The sequence below is a fragment of the Eleutherodactylus coqui genome, chromosome 9 (genome assembly GCF_035609145.1).
Source record: "Eleutherodactylus coqui strain aEleCoq1 chromosome 9, aEleCoq1.hap1, whole genome shotgun sequence".
Classification (NCBI taxonomy): domain Eukaryota; kingdom Metazoa; phylum Chordata; class Amphibia; order Anura; family Eleutherodactylidae; genus Eleutherodactylus; species Eleutherodactylus coqui.
This window is the reverse complement of record NC_089845.1, coordinates 73,153,071-73,166,096: the sequence shown is the minus strand read 5'-3', so window position 1 is coordinate 73,166,096 and position 13,026 is coordinate 73,153,071. Positions and strand designations below refer to the sequence as shown.

General features: G+C 44.7%; 1 protein-coding gene across 4 annotated transcripts in view; it reads left to right on the top strand.

Annotated features, from left to right (window-relative positions):
* Positions 1-13,026, top strand: part of CEP192 (centrosomal protein 192) — a 121,790-nt gene that overhangs the window by 40,593 nt on the left and 68,171 nt on the right. For all 4 annotated transcript variants that reach the window (XM_066579513.1, XM_066579514.1, XM_066579512.1 and 1 more), the window contains exons 18-22: positions 717-1,611; positions 3,304-3,412; positions 3,694-3,844; positions 4,886-5,714; positions 5,832-5,980. In XM_066579513.1, coding sequence (XP_066435610.1) covers positions 717-1,611; positions 3,304-3,412; positions 3,694-3,844; positions 4,886-5,714; positions 5,832-5,980 — 2,133 coding nt within the window. The remainder of the gene's footprint in view (positions 1-716; positions 1,612-3,303; positions 3,413-3,693; positions 3,845-4,885; positions 5,715-5,831; positions 5,981-13,026) is intronic.

The following is a 13,026-nucleotide window of genomic DNA, read 5'->3' as shown; positions in this document are numbered from 1 at the left end:
TCTTGGTTTGATCATGCATTGCAATACTGCATAAAACCTATAACTACAGTATCTTTTCCTATAGCCCACTATTTTTTGCTTTTCTGATGTTGGTAGTATGACTGTATGTATGCATGCAAAATTGGCCTTTTGTCAATTTTATTGCTTAATCACTTATGCCATTAGCAGGGTTGTGCCAAGAACACAATCCCTGTATACATGCCCTATTACGGCATATGAATGTCAAAGTGGGTTCTTCTTGCTCGGGACCACCTATGTGTCCAGGACAGAGCGGTTCGGGTGGACTTTGTGCTATTGTAATTCTACATTTCCCCTGCAGTGGCCGCTACACAGCATATGCCAGGTTGGCCATGGCTCTCCTGGGTAAAAGTGGCTGTTTGCGGGGGTGTTGGGATTGGGATCAAGGGCCATCAGTTGATCGCCTTAGGTTCCACATTCTGAAAGGAGTTGTGTATGATGACGCAACACCTCAATGGGGAACAAAAAGGGAACATTTAATTCCGTTTGAGAAGAGAAAAATGGAACACAAATGCAAATGCTTAGTTGAGCCTAACGGCAGTGTGGCCGGGCCCTAGAAAGCTCAGGTGTCTCTAATGAAGTGGCCAATCAGTATGTATTACCTTTCTTATGCTTGCCTGTACTATTGATTTTATGCAAAATTTGTGTAAAGCTAATTCACGGTGTTAAAATCCATCCCATGATATGGTCTTTTATAGGAGCAGCATCTTGGTAAAGAATACAGTTCATCACTAAAACCCGACCAAACTGCCGAAGCCACGTTACTTCATATAAGCACTATTGCATCAGCACTAGCAAATGCATCTTGCAGCGCCGAGCCTTCTGAGTTGGCAGCAATGATCATGGCATTGTCAAATAAATATAAAAACGCGTCTACAGAACATCAGCAATCAAAACATTTGCTGAATTCATCTGAGCAAAAGGATTCTCTAAGTAACTTTGATATGGAAAGATATCTTAAAGCTCCAGTTAACAATGGCCAAGATGCTGATTTTGAAAGCTTTGTGCACTCTGTTAAGGATTTTACCTTAAACATGTCTGCGGGGTATAAACAGCCTCTACAAGATTCTGTTACAGACCTAGCACATGTCTCAGCTGTTCAGAAGCAAAGCTTAAAGGCAGCGACTCCTAAGGAAGTTCTAGTTGGTTGTGATAAACTGCAGTCTACAAGTAATGTCTCTAAGGATGTATCATCACAACCGCATGCCTCTTACGGCAATCTCTGGGCGGAGAACAGCCCTTCATCCGAAATACCTAAAACAAAACACACAGATTCTAAGAACTCTATCAGTAACACAAACCAAGAAAAAGAAAATAAAACAAAAAGAAACTTAACTATCGCTCCACTATACCAAACCTCTTCAGAAGACGAGACAAAGCGCGATATCGGGTTAGCAGAAGGGAAAAGTAGGCAAAAGGAGTGTAACTCATTAAAATCTTGTTTTCTAAGTAATACAAAGAAGACTAGTTCTCGTTCATCCAACGATCCAAAAGTTACACCTTGTGCAAAGGAGGCCTGTAACATACGTGATGATACTCAGAAGCACGTTAGTTTCCAGCCGCCTTCAAGTGGAACACATCAGAAAATATCAGGTAAGTCAACAATAAAGAGCCGAAATCCAAAATGATTTTACTATCGGGAATAAAGTGAATACAACACTGATGTAACGCTGCATTCTCTTTTAAAGTGTACCTAACTTTGCCGACTTAAGCAACATCACTTTACAACCTTGTACAAGAAGTTGGAAGGGAGACTCCTAGTGGCCAGCACTTTAGAGGGATTTTTTTCAGCACGTATTGGTGATTGTTTTCTTAAAAAAAAAAAGTGGGATAACTAGTATGACTCCTTTCATAACTGCAAATTGTCTGAAACATTAGTGACTACTGAACAATTAACTGCATCATTGTGTGGTCAGGAGCACCATTATCCAAAGAAAGCTTTAGCATATAAAGCGGCTCCACACTAGTGCTTTGTCCCCTACATTTTTGGAATCAATAGGGATTCTGGAGGTCGGCCCCCTGATCAAACTCTGTAGTGATATACCATCCTGTTATAAGATGGGAATATCCCTTTAAGCTGCATTTCAGTGCAGATTACCAGGACACTTGTGTGTGTTTTGAGCTGCTGGACATTCTAATACATTTATTTATAGCACAAAAAAAACCTTAGAAATACCCAAAGGCCATAGGAACACGGGCAGATTTGCATTGGGGATTTGGGAGCCGGTGTCCGCCTCAGGGTTCCGCACCAAATACCACCCCTAGTATGCTATATAAAACAGCTTTTTCCTCTACACAAGTGGAAATTGTGAGTATTTGTTTTGTGTTTTTTTTGTTTTTTTTTTGTTTTGTTTTATTTTTATTTCTTTATTTTTTGCCACTCGTGGAGGAAAAATCGCAGCATGCTCTATTTCTGAGTGGATTCGGCACGGATGGCTTCCATGGAAGTCAATGGAAGCCGTCCAACCTGCAGCCTTTCCGCAATGACATTGCAGAAAGCTTGCAGATTCCGTGTCATTGTTTAGCAGCAACGCGGGACAAGGTGGGATTTTTTTAAAAACTAAAAACTGTACTGCGCTAGGGTTGACGTAGAATATACTAAAATTGGTGTGTGGAGGTAATTTTATATTTGGCTTAAGGTACATTCTGCATGACTGGAACATATTGATACCAGTATACACGATGGTCATGGAAACCGCGTCCCTGTCACACAAGATCTCAAAAATTCGCCTATATGGATTTGGATAAGTGTGCCCTTTTTTGTGACGTCACAGGACCCCATAGAAATCTGTCTAAAAGTGGAAGTGGCACTTCTGTATTTGGGAAACTGAGACCGATTTGGTATAGAGGGAGAGGACCTCGCCCACCGTGGCTTGCCGTCTACAAGGGAAGGCGCAGGTTGGGGAGGTTAGAAGCTGCTCATGCGATAGTGTAGTGGTTGGCTGTAGGTTTCTCTGAAGAGGTCTGTTTTTAGTTTTGCTTTTGAAGGTAAGAGTCTGATGTGTTGTGGTAGTCAGTATGGGGGGTATGAATGGAAGATGTCTTGGAGATGGCTATTAAAGGAGCAGGTCTTGTGGATGATCACATGAGGACATTCGATTACAAATGTGTTGAACAGTCTTGTATGTCTTTAATATTCTGAACTAAACTGGTTGGGTAACGGGTTGCCAGCGAAGGGATTGCCAGATAAGAAACCTGGGGAGAGGTTCTGGGTTTTATCTACTTGTATGCGTGACTTTTTAATGTAACACCAATGTTTTCTCCGATCATGTAAATATTTTCCAGATTACAGTGTACAAGCAGTGGAAGAGGAACATTACAGTTTTAGACCATCTACTGCCCCGTTGATTCACTCGTCTCCAAGCCAGGATTCCATAAAGCTTTCTGAGAAAGGGTATATTTATTTATTGATTTTATTTTATTTTTCTTTTAAGTATTGTTTGCATGACTTTATTTTTGGCAACTGTTTTAACATGTTAATTTTCTCAGATCTTGTAATTGGCAGATTAGTAAAATAAGAGGAAAAAAAACATTGTAAATTACAGTAGGGTACACTTAATACAGTCCTTCTGGAGTTGGTAATGGGATGGTGACATTCAGCATGTACTGTTATAAGTATTAAAACCTTCCTACCCTAATATGAAGGAAAGTCCTTTTTGCTTCTATTCTATCTAGATCTCCACAAGAGTTAGAGTCTTCTCATAAATTCTGTAATGACGGTTTGTCCCCTAACTCATCCTATCCGAGCCTGAGCAGACTGACGTATGTTTCGGTCACAGAGGATACGTTACAAAATACTACAAGTCAAAGTCCTGATAACAAAAAGGTGAGGTGGTGTGTTGTCATTTTATGTACTTTTGGACCTAATTTGGGAAAGGAAAGACCACAAAATATTTGCATGCCCTAAAACAACGGAAAATAATTAAAAATGTAAAATGCATAAAAAGTAGAGATGAGCGAGGATGCTCGGTTAAGGAAATTACTCGAGCGAGCATTGGCATTTTCGAGTAACTGCCTGCTCGTCCGAAAAGATTCCGGGGGGGACAAGGGGGAGATCGCTCGCTCTCCCCCCGCTGCCCCCCGAATCTTTTCGGACGAGCAGGCAGTTACTCGAAAATGCCGATGCTCGCTCGAGTAATTTCCTTAACTGAGCATCCTCGCTCATCTCTAATAAAAAGCTTTGCTAACTTGGCTCATCGTACTGCTTTCCAAAAGTATTCTTGGAGTGAAAAGCTCAGTTGGGCAACAGGAAGGGTGCACAATGTGTTTTTCAGTAACTTGATTTCAAGAAAGTATTATAGGTAGTGATGGCCTTAGAAAGACTTTTAATTCATCATTGAGTAGAGCCAAGTGCCAGGCATAAATGTTATGGTTAATCCTCAGTGCAGCAAAATTTTTTTTTTTGTTCAATATTGGAATTTTTTTTAGAGGGTGTGGGGGTGTGGGTGTGGGTGTGGGGGTGTGGGGGTGTGTGTGTGTGGGGGTGTGGGGGTGTGTGTTTTTCTTTCCCTGTTTTTTTTGCCTAGGGGTAGAATTGTTGCTACAAATAATGCCACTGCTCTTGACTCTGCATTATAGCTTGTCCCATTCGCTGATTAGATACTACTGGCTGTGTCCCGCCAACAATAATTTCACTGAAAAATCTATATCATCTTTATTATCTTAACACATATATAATAGTATCGCACGCTAAAAACCTGCCAACGTCAGGATAAAGCACTCTGATGATCTTGGGTATAGATATTGATAACTTGCCACCGTACCCATTATTGCCTTGGTCCAGTTTCCACTGAGCCCTTTTGCTTATTGCTCCATGCATTTCAGACTAACTGTTTTTTCTATAACTTTTTTTCTTTCTTTTTTCTAGAGCAACAATACCATAGAACTAAGTACCACCATAGTGAGAGCCAGTCCTACACCTTCAGAAATGGCGATAATCCAAAACCATTCTTTGCCCTGGCAGGAAAGCAAATGTCAGAAATACTCAGAATCTGCTAAAGTGAGCAGGAGTCCAAATGGCTTTCGCACTTCCTCCGCTTCTAACAGTGGATCAAAAACAGAAGACACCCCTAAAGCAGATGGAAAGATAACTGAAACCGGACTCTCATCTTTACATCATAAAGACAAAGTAAAAGAACTGAATTCCGATTTATTAGGTGATAAGTGCTTTGAAACTCAGTCGGACTGTGTTTCAGCACGGCAACTCTGTGCTTCCAAATCCTCTCAAGGACTTTCTTCTGGAGATATGCTGCAGGCGGCTTTGCTGGAGAAGTACAATGCAGTGCAAAATATTCCTGGAAGTCATCAGTGGGCTTTTGCTCAAAGCTTTAAACCAGTTTTGCCACCCAGTAACTTGCAGAAATTTCCAACCTCTGATCCAAGACTCCTTAATGCACCTTCTCTTACCACGTCTGCGTTTGCACAACCTTATCTGACAAGTGTATCTCCAGTTCCCCACTTTACAGTTGGAAGCCATGCAGGATATCCTGGGTGTGCTCTTCAAGGTCAAAACATCCATGACCCAATGACTAGTGTTCCACTGGCTGTGAATGTTGCTTCGAGTATTTTTTCCACACTTCCAATAGGTAATCATGCTTCAGGAATTCAAAGCAATAGCCAACATATCCACTTGGTGGACTCCCAGACTGGCCCTGCAGGACTCCCACAGTGGGCTACAAGAATGTCATCTGGTTTTGGTAAATACATTTTTTTTGAGTGATTACTGAGTACGAATAACTAACTTGAATAATTTCTTGTGTTTTTGTTTTTTTTTTTTTAATTTAGATTTTAAAATTTCAATCTTCTTTTATAAGGACAAGTTCTTGCGCCTGAAGAGGTGACATTCCCTAACACATGTTGTGTTGGCATTGCATCTCAGGCATCTTTGAACATCTTCAATCCCAATGAAAGATGGATGCAAGTTAAAATTGGTATAATCAGTATTGCTGTGAATGGAGAAAAAGTAAGTTTTTTTGATTTTCTTCTTTCTTTTTTTATGTGAATGTTTTCTTTCATTTGTGAAAATTATTGCAGAACTCCATAGCGCTAAAAATGTGACTATACATACAATACAATTAGAGGTTAAGCCAAGATGGATATTTTTATCATCTATCCATAGGTGACAAGTGTGATTGTTGGGGGTCTCTCAGATCCCAAGAACAGGGGTCCTATTTCCCCCCCCTTCTCACTGAATGAAGTGGTGATCATACATGTATGACGCCGCTCCATTCAGTTTGGCAGTTGTAGATAAAATCTCTTTTAGTTGGCCATTTGTGTCAGCCCCATTGAAATGAATGGACCTGCGTTGTGCTTGTACGATCAGCTCATTATTCAATCTCCTCACTGCAGGGAATGCTGGGAGCCCAAAGTGAGGAGTAAGGGGTGGATTAAACAGGACCCCTGTTCTCCGGATCAGTGAGGGTGTCTATAGTGAGACCCCACAGATCAGACTTTTATCACCTAACCTGGGATAGCCACTTTAAGGCCCCCTGTCCACGGGCATTGCAGTATCCTGCGGCAAATCTCAGCCGTGGGAGCCGCCGCCGGCAGATAGGCTGATCTGCAGAGAACAATCTGAACGGCTGACCGCGGAGAATCGAGGCAATTCGCAGCATGCTGCGAATTGCTGGCCGCTAGTGGAGAATCGCAATGATTCTTTGCTCACAGACACAGGGCCAGCGCTTTCCATAGCAACGCTATGGAAAGCTTCAGCCGGTGCGATCGCTGCCGTGGACGGGGCCTAACTTCTTCTTTCTGAAATCTACAACATAGAGCTTAATTTGTATATAAGAAGTTGGAATAAGCAAAATTTTGTAGTCTTTTCATTATGTAAAATTGGTAACGTTCTTTCCAATATAATTATATATATATTTTTTTTTTTTTTAACTCGTTTTATTGAACAGTGTATATTCCATACAAAACATGAATAAACAACTTGGTTACATTTTTGGCTCCTTGTGGTCATACAATTGCTCTTAAATACGTCACATTAACATATGCAGAGATTAATTACAATGTGTCATTACATTTGCTCGTAGTGTTAGTGATGTTTGCTTATTTTACGGGTTCGTTCTAGGTACAGTTGCTCTCATTAGGCTCTGGAATCGGTCTTGCGTGAATACTGTGCTAGTCGATCCACACCATCTTTCCCATATCTTATCAAATTTTCCTGGGCACTTTCTGTTTTTGTATACTATTTTTTCATACGGTAGTATGGCGTTGATTTATGTTCTGCCATTTTGAGAGTGTCGGGGGGCGTCTATCCATCCACCGCAGGGCCACTGTTTTACGGGCGTAGAATAACGCCTTGGTGAGAAGTATTTTGTCATGATATTGCCACTGTTCTTCATCTAAGATACCCAGGAGGCATATCGCTGGGTCGTATGGTACCGGTACACCCATCAGTTGAGTTAGGAATTCAGTGATTTCCCCCCAGTATGTGGCAATATTAGGGCAGTTCCATATTAGATGGTTAAAGTTTGCGTTAGGTGCTCCACACCGATGGCATTGGTTTGTGGGTGTCCTGTTCATCTTGTGGAGTCTGGTCGGTGTCAAGTAACATTGATGCAGTATGTATAGTTGTGTTAATTTATTATTTGCGGCTGGTGAAACCGCGGTGTACGTGGACATCGCAGTTTCCCAGTCTTCATTCGTAAGGGTGGGGATGAGATCTTTCCATCTCTCCATCACTGTCATGGGCATATCGGGGATCTTAGATCGTAGTAGATGGGTGTATAGCACCGATATCAGGCCTTTGGGTCCTTGGGTGCGCAGTATACCTATTAGTGGATAATGGGAGAAAGGCTGCCTAGGTTCTGGGAACTGTGCTGTTAAGGCGTGCCTGAGTTGTAGGTACCTGAAGAAACCGGATCTTGGAATTTGGTATAATTGCTGTAGCTGTTCAAAGGAAGCTAAGACTTGATCAATGTATAGATGTTCTAGAGTGGTGATTCCCAGATTTACCCAGAATTGTTTGTCTGGTAGATTTATCAAATGTGGTAGCTCTCTGTTATCCCATAGGGGGGTCTCCAGAGGGGTGTCTTCCCGCTTAGTCAGACGCTTGCATGCCTGCCACACATTGGCTGCGAGTCTATGTATGGGGAGCATCTGCTTGGTCAGTAGTCTCGGTTTTTCTAGGAGGATCCAGAGCGATGCCTCTGAGAGAAAGAACATCAGGTGGTGCTCGGAGTTTGGGAGAGGGGAGCCCGACAACCAATGTCGGATGTACCTTACTTGTCCCGCTAAGTAGTAGATTTTGAAGTCTGGTAACGCCATTCCTGCCATTTCTTTAGGCCGCTGTAGAGTATCCATGCGGAGTTTGGCTCTAGAGTTTCCCCATATAAATGGTGTTATTAGGGAGTTGGTTTTTTTGAAGAATTTCTGTGGTATGGGTGCTTCTGCATGTTCTAGACAGTATAGGTACTTGGGGAGTATTATCATTTTAATGAGATTGATTCTACCTGCTACAGACAGTGGCAGGGAGCTCCAGGATTTAAATTTCTGTTGTAGTGTTGTCAGTAAGGGGGTGATGTTTAGGTCTAAGCTATGCGTGTGGTCTCTGGCAATCCATATCCCTAAATATTTAAATTGTGGGGTGACTTGCAGCTTACAAAATATGTCTCCCATCTGCCATCCTTCTGTTCTTAGGGGCATAAAAAAGGATTTCTGCCAGTTTATGCGTAGTCCTGAGAAGTTTCCAAACTCGTCTATTAGGGAGATGGCTAACGGGAGGGCGTTTTGGGGGTCTGACATATACAGTATTATGTCATCTGCGTATAACCCGATTCTGTCCTCTCTGGGTCCTATCGAGATGCCTTTATATGCGATATGCTGTCGGATCTTCAAAGCCAGGGGTTCTATTGCGATCGCAAACAAGAGGGGGGAAAGAGGGCAACCCTGTCGGGTCCCCCTATGTAGCTGGAAGGAGGTAGAGGCCAGGCCATTCACCACTACCCTAGCGGTCGGGGATCTATAAAGTATAGAGATCCATTTAATAAATAATTCTCCCAGCCCAAACCTCCGTAGAATCTCCATCAGGTATGGCCACTCGACCGAGTCAAATGCTTTGGCCGCGTCCAATGAGGCCAGGGCCCAGTCTGACCTCCACCTCCACCCCACCTGCGTGATTACTTGCGTCCTTCTAATATTGTCTGATGTAGACATTCCGGGGATGAAGCCCGTCTGGTCGGGATGAATAATGTCCTTTATGGCTTGGTTTAGACGGGTGGCCAATATTTTCGTAAGGATTTTATAGTCTGTGTTTAACAATGATATAGGCCTGTATGAGCCACAGTCGTCTGGGTTTTTATCTGGCTTTAAAATGAGGACTATATTGGCTTCCGACATCGATTCTGGGAGCTGATTTTTATCAAATATGTGTTCATATAGGGAGAGCAAGTGTGGCATTATTTCTTTCTTGTATTGTATGTAGACTTCTATCGGCAGACCATCTGTGCCAGGGGTCTTGTTTTTTGCCATGTCACCTAATGTTTCCTCAATCTCCTCTTCTGTAATTGGGGAGTCTAACAGGGCTTTATGGGTGTCCTGCAGTACTGGGAATGTTATGTCTGTCAAGTATGTTTCTAGTTCTTCTGGTAAATAATCAGTTTGTGTTTGATACAGGTTATCGTAGAATTGTTGGAATCTAGTTAAGATCTCTTTTGGGTCAGTAAGTGTTTCTCCTTGGGCTGTTTTTATTCTCAGGACGGACGGGGGGGCAGTCTCCTGTCGGGCCATAAGGGCTAGCAGTTTGCTAGATTGGTTTCCCAGCTCGAAGAAGGATTGTCGAGTGTAAAAGAGATTCCTCTGGGCTTTTTCTCTCAAATATAGCAAGTAATCCCTACCAGTCTGGAGCCATCTGTCTCTTTTAGTGTCTGATGGGTCAGCGATAAACTCTCTTTCTAGTAGTTGACATCGCTCTGCTAAGAGCTCTCCTTCTCGCGCAGCGGCTTTTTTGATGGATATTGAGGATCTGAAGCATCCTCTAAGATAGGACTTAAATGTCTCCCACACTAATAGTTTGTCTATGTGCGCCTCGTGTGCTTCAAAATAGATCTGGATTTGGTCTGGTATGCGGTCATTGGGGCCGAGCAGTGCCAGCCAGAATGGGTGTACATTTATTCTCTTGATAGTGGCCTGGCCTTGGTTTTTGAGGATCATGCGGATTGGTGTGTGATCCGAGATCCCTCGAGGCAGAAACTCTATGGAGCTGATTTTGGGTAATAGTGAAGGGGACCCGAATATGTAATCTATTCGGCTGAGTGCGTTATTGTGGGCTGCGTGGCAAGTGAATTCCTGCCTTTGTGGGTGGAATACGCGCCACAGATCCAGCCAGCCCGTCACCGATATAATAGAGGCGAGGCGAGTCCTGCCCGCGTCCCCCTCCCTCCGAGCACCACCACCGAATCTGTCCACCACAGGATCCATCACCAGATTCATATCTCCCATACAGACAACTGTTGCGTCTGGTGAGAATGCTGCAAATTGGATGCCATCTGCCAGAATGGCTGTTGTTGCTGGCGGTGGGTTGTAGTAACACAGGAGGACGTATGGGTCGTTATTGATTTTGGATCTTACGAAAATGTATCTACCATCTGGGTCTCTCTTGATTTGTTCTACTTCCCATCTTAGTGACTTTGCTATCAGCAGGGACACCCCCCTGGAGTAAGATGTGTGACATGAGTGAGCGGACCACTGCACCCACGGCTTCAGCAAGATTTTTGTGGTTTCAGGTGTGAGGTGGGTCTCCTGCAGGCATAGTACATGCGGTCGCCAGGAGCGTATTAGGGAATTTATCGAGGATCGCTTCCTGGTCGATCCCATTCCCCTGACGTTCCAGGACACGAAGGTTACCTCCGCCATAGGCAAGGACAGGTCAATCGGGTCCGGATAAATTTCTTTATGACATTCTGCCTGTCAGGAGTCCCCCCGTGGCACACCTTTACATCTTTAACATACGTCATGCAACAGTATTTCAATGCGTTTTTACAGAAGACATGGAGCTCTTGATGCACACAATTCGTCAACATTACGGTAGTTTACTACCAACTTGGAACTCAGATAACTTGTTTCCAACAAACTTTAAGTGCTTCCTCTGCTGGGATAGCGTTCGTGGCCTGCTAATATTTGGGGGAACCTACATAGTATAGCTATATCCTAGACTATACCTGAGGTATTATTGGATTAATGTGATAGTGATAGAAGCCGTTACTAGCTTAGTAGGCTTTTACTGGGTGGGCCCCCTTGGGGGGGGGGGGGGTAGGGAGGGGGCGGGAAGGAAGGCGGGTCAAGGGGAAATGCAATAATAACTCGGGGAGGAAAAATTGCCAGCGTTGTTACCAACACCGGGGGGAGGACGGTCCACCACCCTTTGCAGGGGAGGGGGGCCAGGCCGAGCAGCAGTGGCATACGGTCGGGGATTCAGACCCATGTCTCGGTCTCGCATCTGGGCAGGGCGCAGCTAGGGTATAATTTCTAGCGGGCACCGGGGTAGCTTTTATTGCATATATGCTTGTTCACATTAGAGTCCCAGTACCTGCAGGGGGGAAGAAAGGCGGTTAATTATACATTACAGTCCCTCTGGTGGGCGTCTGGCGGCCAGCCACTCTTCTGCTTCGGATGGTGTAGAGAAGAAGCGCGTGCGATCTCCGTCTATCACTCGTAGCCGCGCCGGATACATCATGGAGTATGACAGTTGCAGGTCTCGTAGCTGCCTTTTAATTCCAGTGAATGGGGCCCGTTGTTTCTGGAGGTCCGCCGAGAAATCAGGGAAGATGGATATTGCGGCGTTGTCAAATCGCAGAGGGCCTCCTTTTCTGGCAGCTTGTAAGATTGTGTCTCTATCTCGGGAGTTGAGTAGTTTTGCCAACAAGGGTCTAGGCGGTGCTCCTAGTATAGGCGGCTTCATAGGAACCCGGTGGGCTCGCTCGATCACGAATACTTGCGATAGTCCGGCATTGGGGAGAAGTTCGCGGAGCCATTTTTCCATAAATTCTTCAGGTCTCTGCCCTTCAGCTCGTTCTGGTAGACCCACTATGCGCAAATTATTCCGTCTTGACCGGTTTTCGAGGTCGTCCGCTTTTTATCTCCAGTATTCGGCTTTTTGTGTGAGGTCACGTATTGCGGCCGACATTGGAGGGATGGTGTCGTCCAGTGTGGAAATTCTGTCCTCTGTACCTTTGACTCGTTCTCTCAGGTTTTGGAGGTCTTGCCTTAATAGGCTTACGTCCATTTTAACTTCGTCGATCTTTCCCGTGAGAGTGGTCGTGGATGTCTGTATTGTGGACAGGAGCTGATCCGATAGCTGCTGCAGGGTTTGAACTGAGCCCTCGGGTGGACCTAGGCTGGCGTCTTTCGCCGTTGATGTTCCTGCTGTGGCGGGTTCAGTGCCAGGGTCTTTGCGGGTCTCTCCTCTAGCGAACGCCTTTAGTTTGTCAACTGAGGAGCTCTGCCTAGTGGGTCCCATAGTGGGTCTTTGTGCTGTTTCGTTTTTCTTATGACGGATGACTTTACGGGATATTAGATTCCCAGTAGGGGGCCTATAAAGGGCTGTGCTTTGCAGTGTGTTCACTTTAGGGCATGCGCTTTGTGATGCCTTTTGTCTGGTGCTTCACCTTTTCGTGCCTGTTGGGGCTGCAATGGCACCTTTTAGTTTAGGTGTGTAATGCTCACACCAGAAGGAGCTTGGTCTGTTTGTTCCTTTCCTCTTCCCCCCTGGGGTGGCAATTGCTTGTGTTGCACTGTTAACTTGTCAGGGGTTAATGGCTGTGTATTTTGGGACTGGCTGCAGTGTAGGGGTGCCAGCAGGTGTCCCTTTCTGTGGGTATGTGTGCAGCTGTCTTCACTTTTCGACCGTGCAGCTTCCCCCTCGGCCCCCCGCGGTTTGTGGCGGGAAGGAGCGCAGCTCCCACACTCAGCGCTCCGGTACGGCCGCTCTCCTCTCCGCACTGCCGCTCACCCCTCCCCGGTCTCAGCGCTGCCTTCTCCACTCAGGAGGTCTCCTCCGCCTCC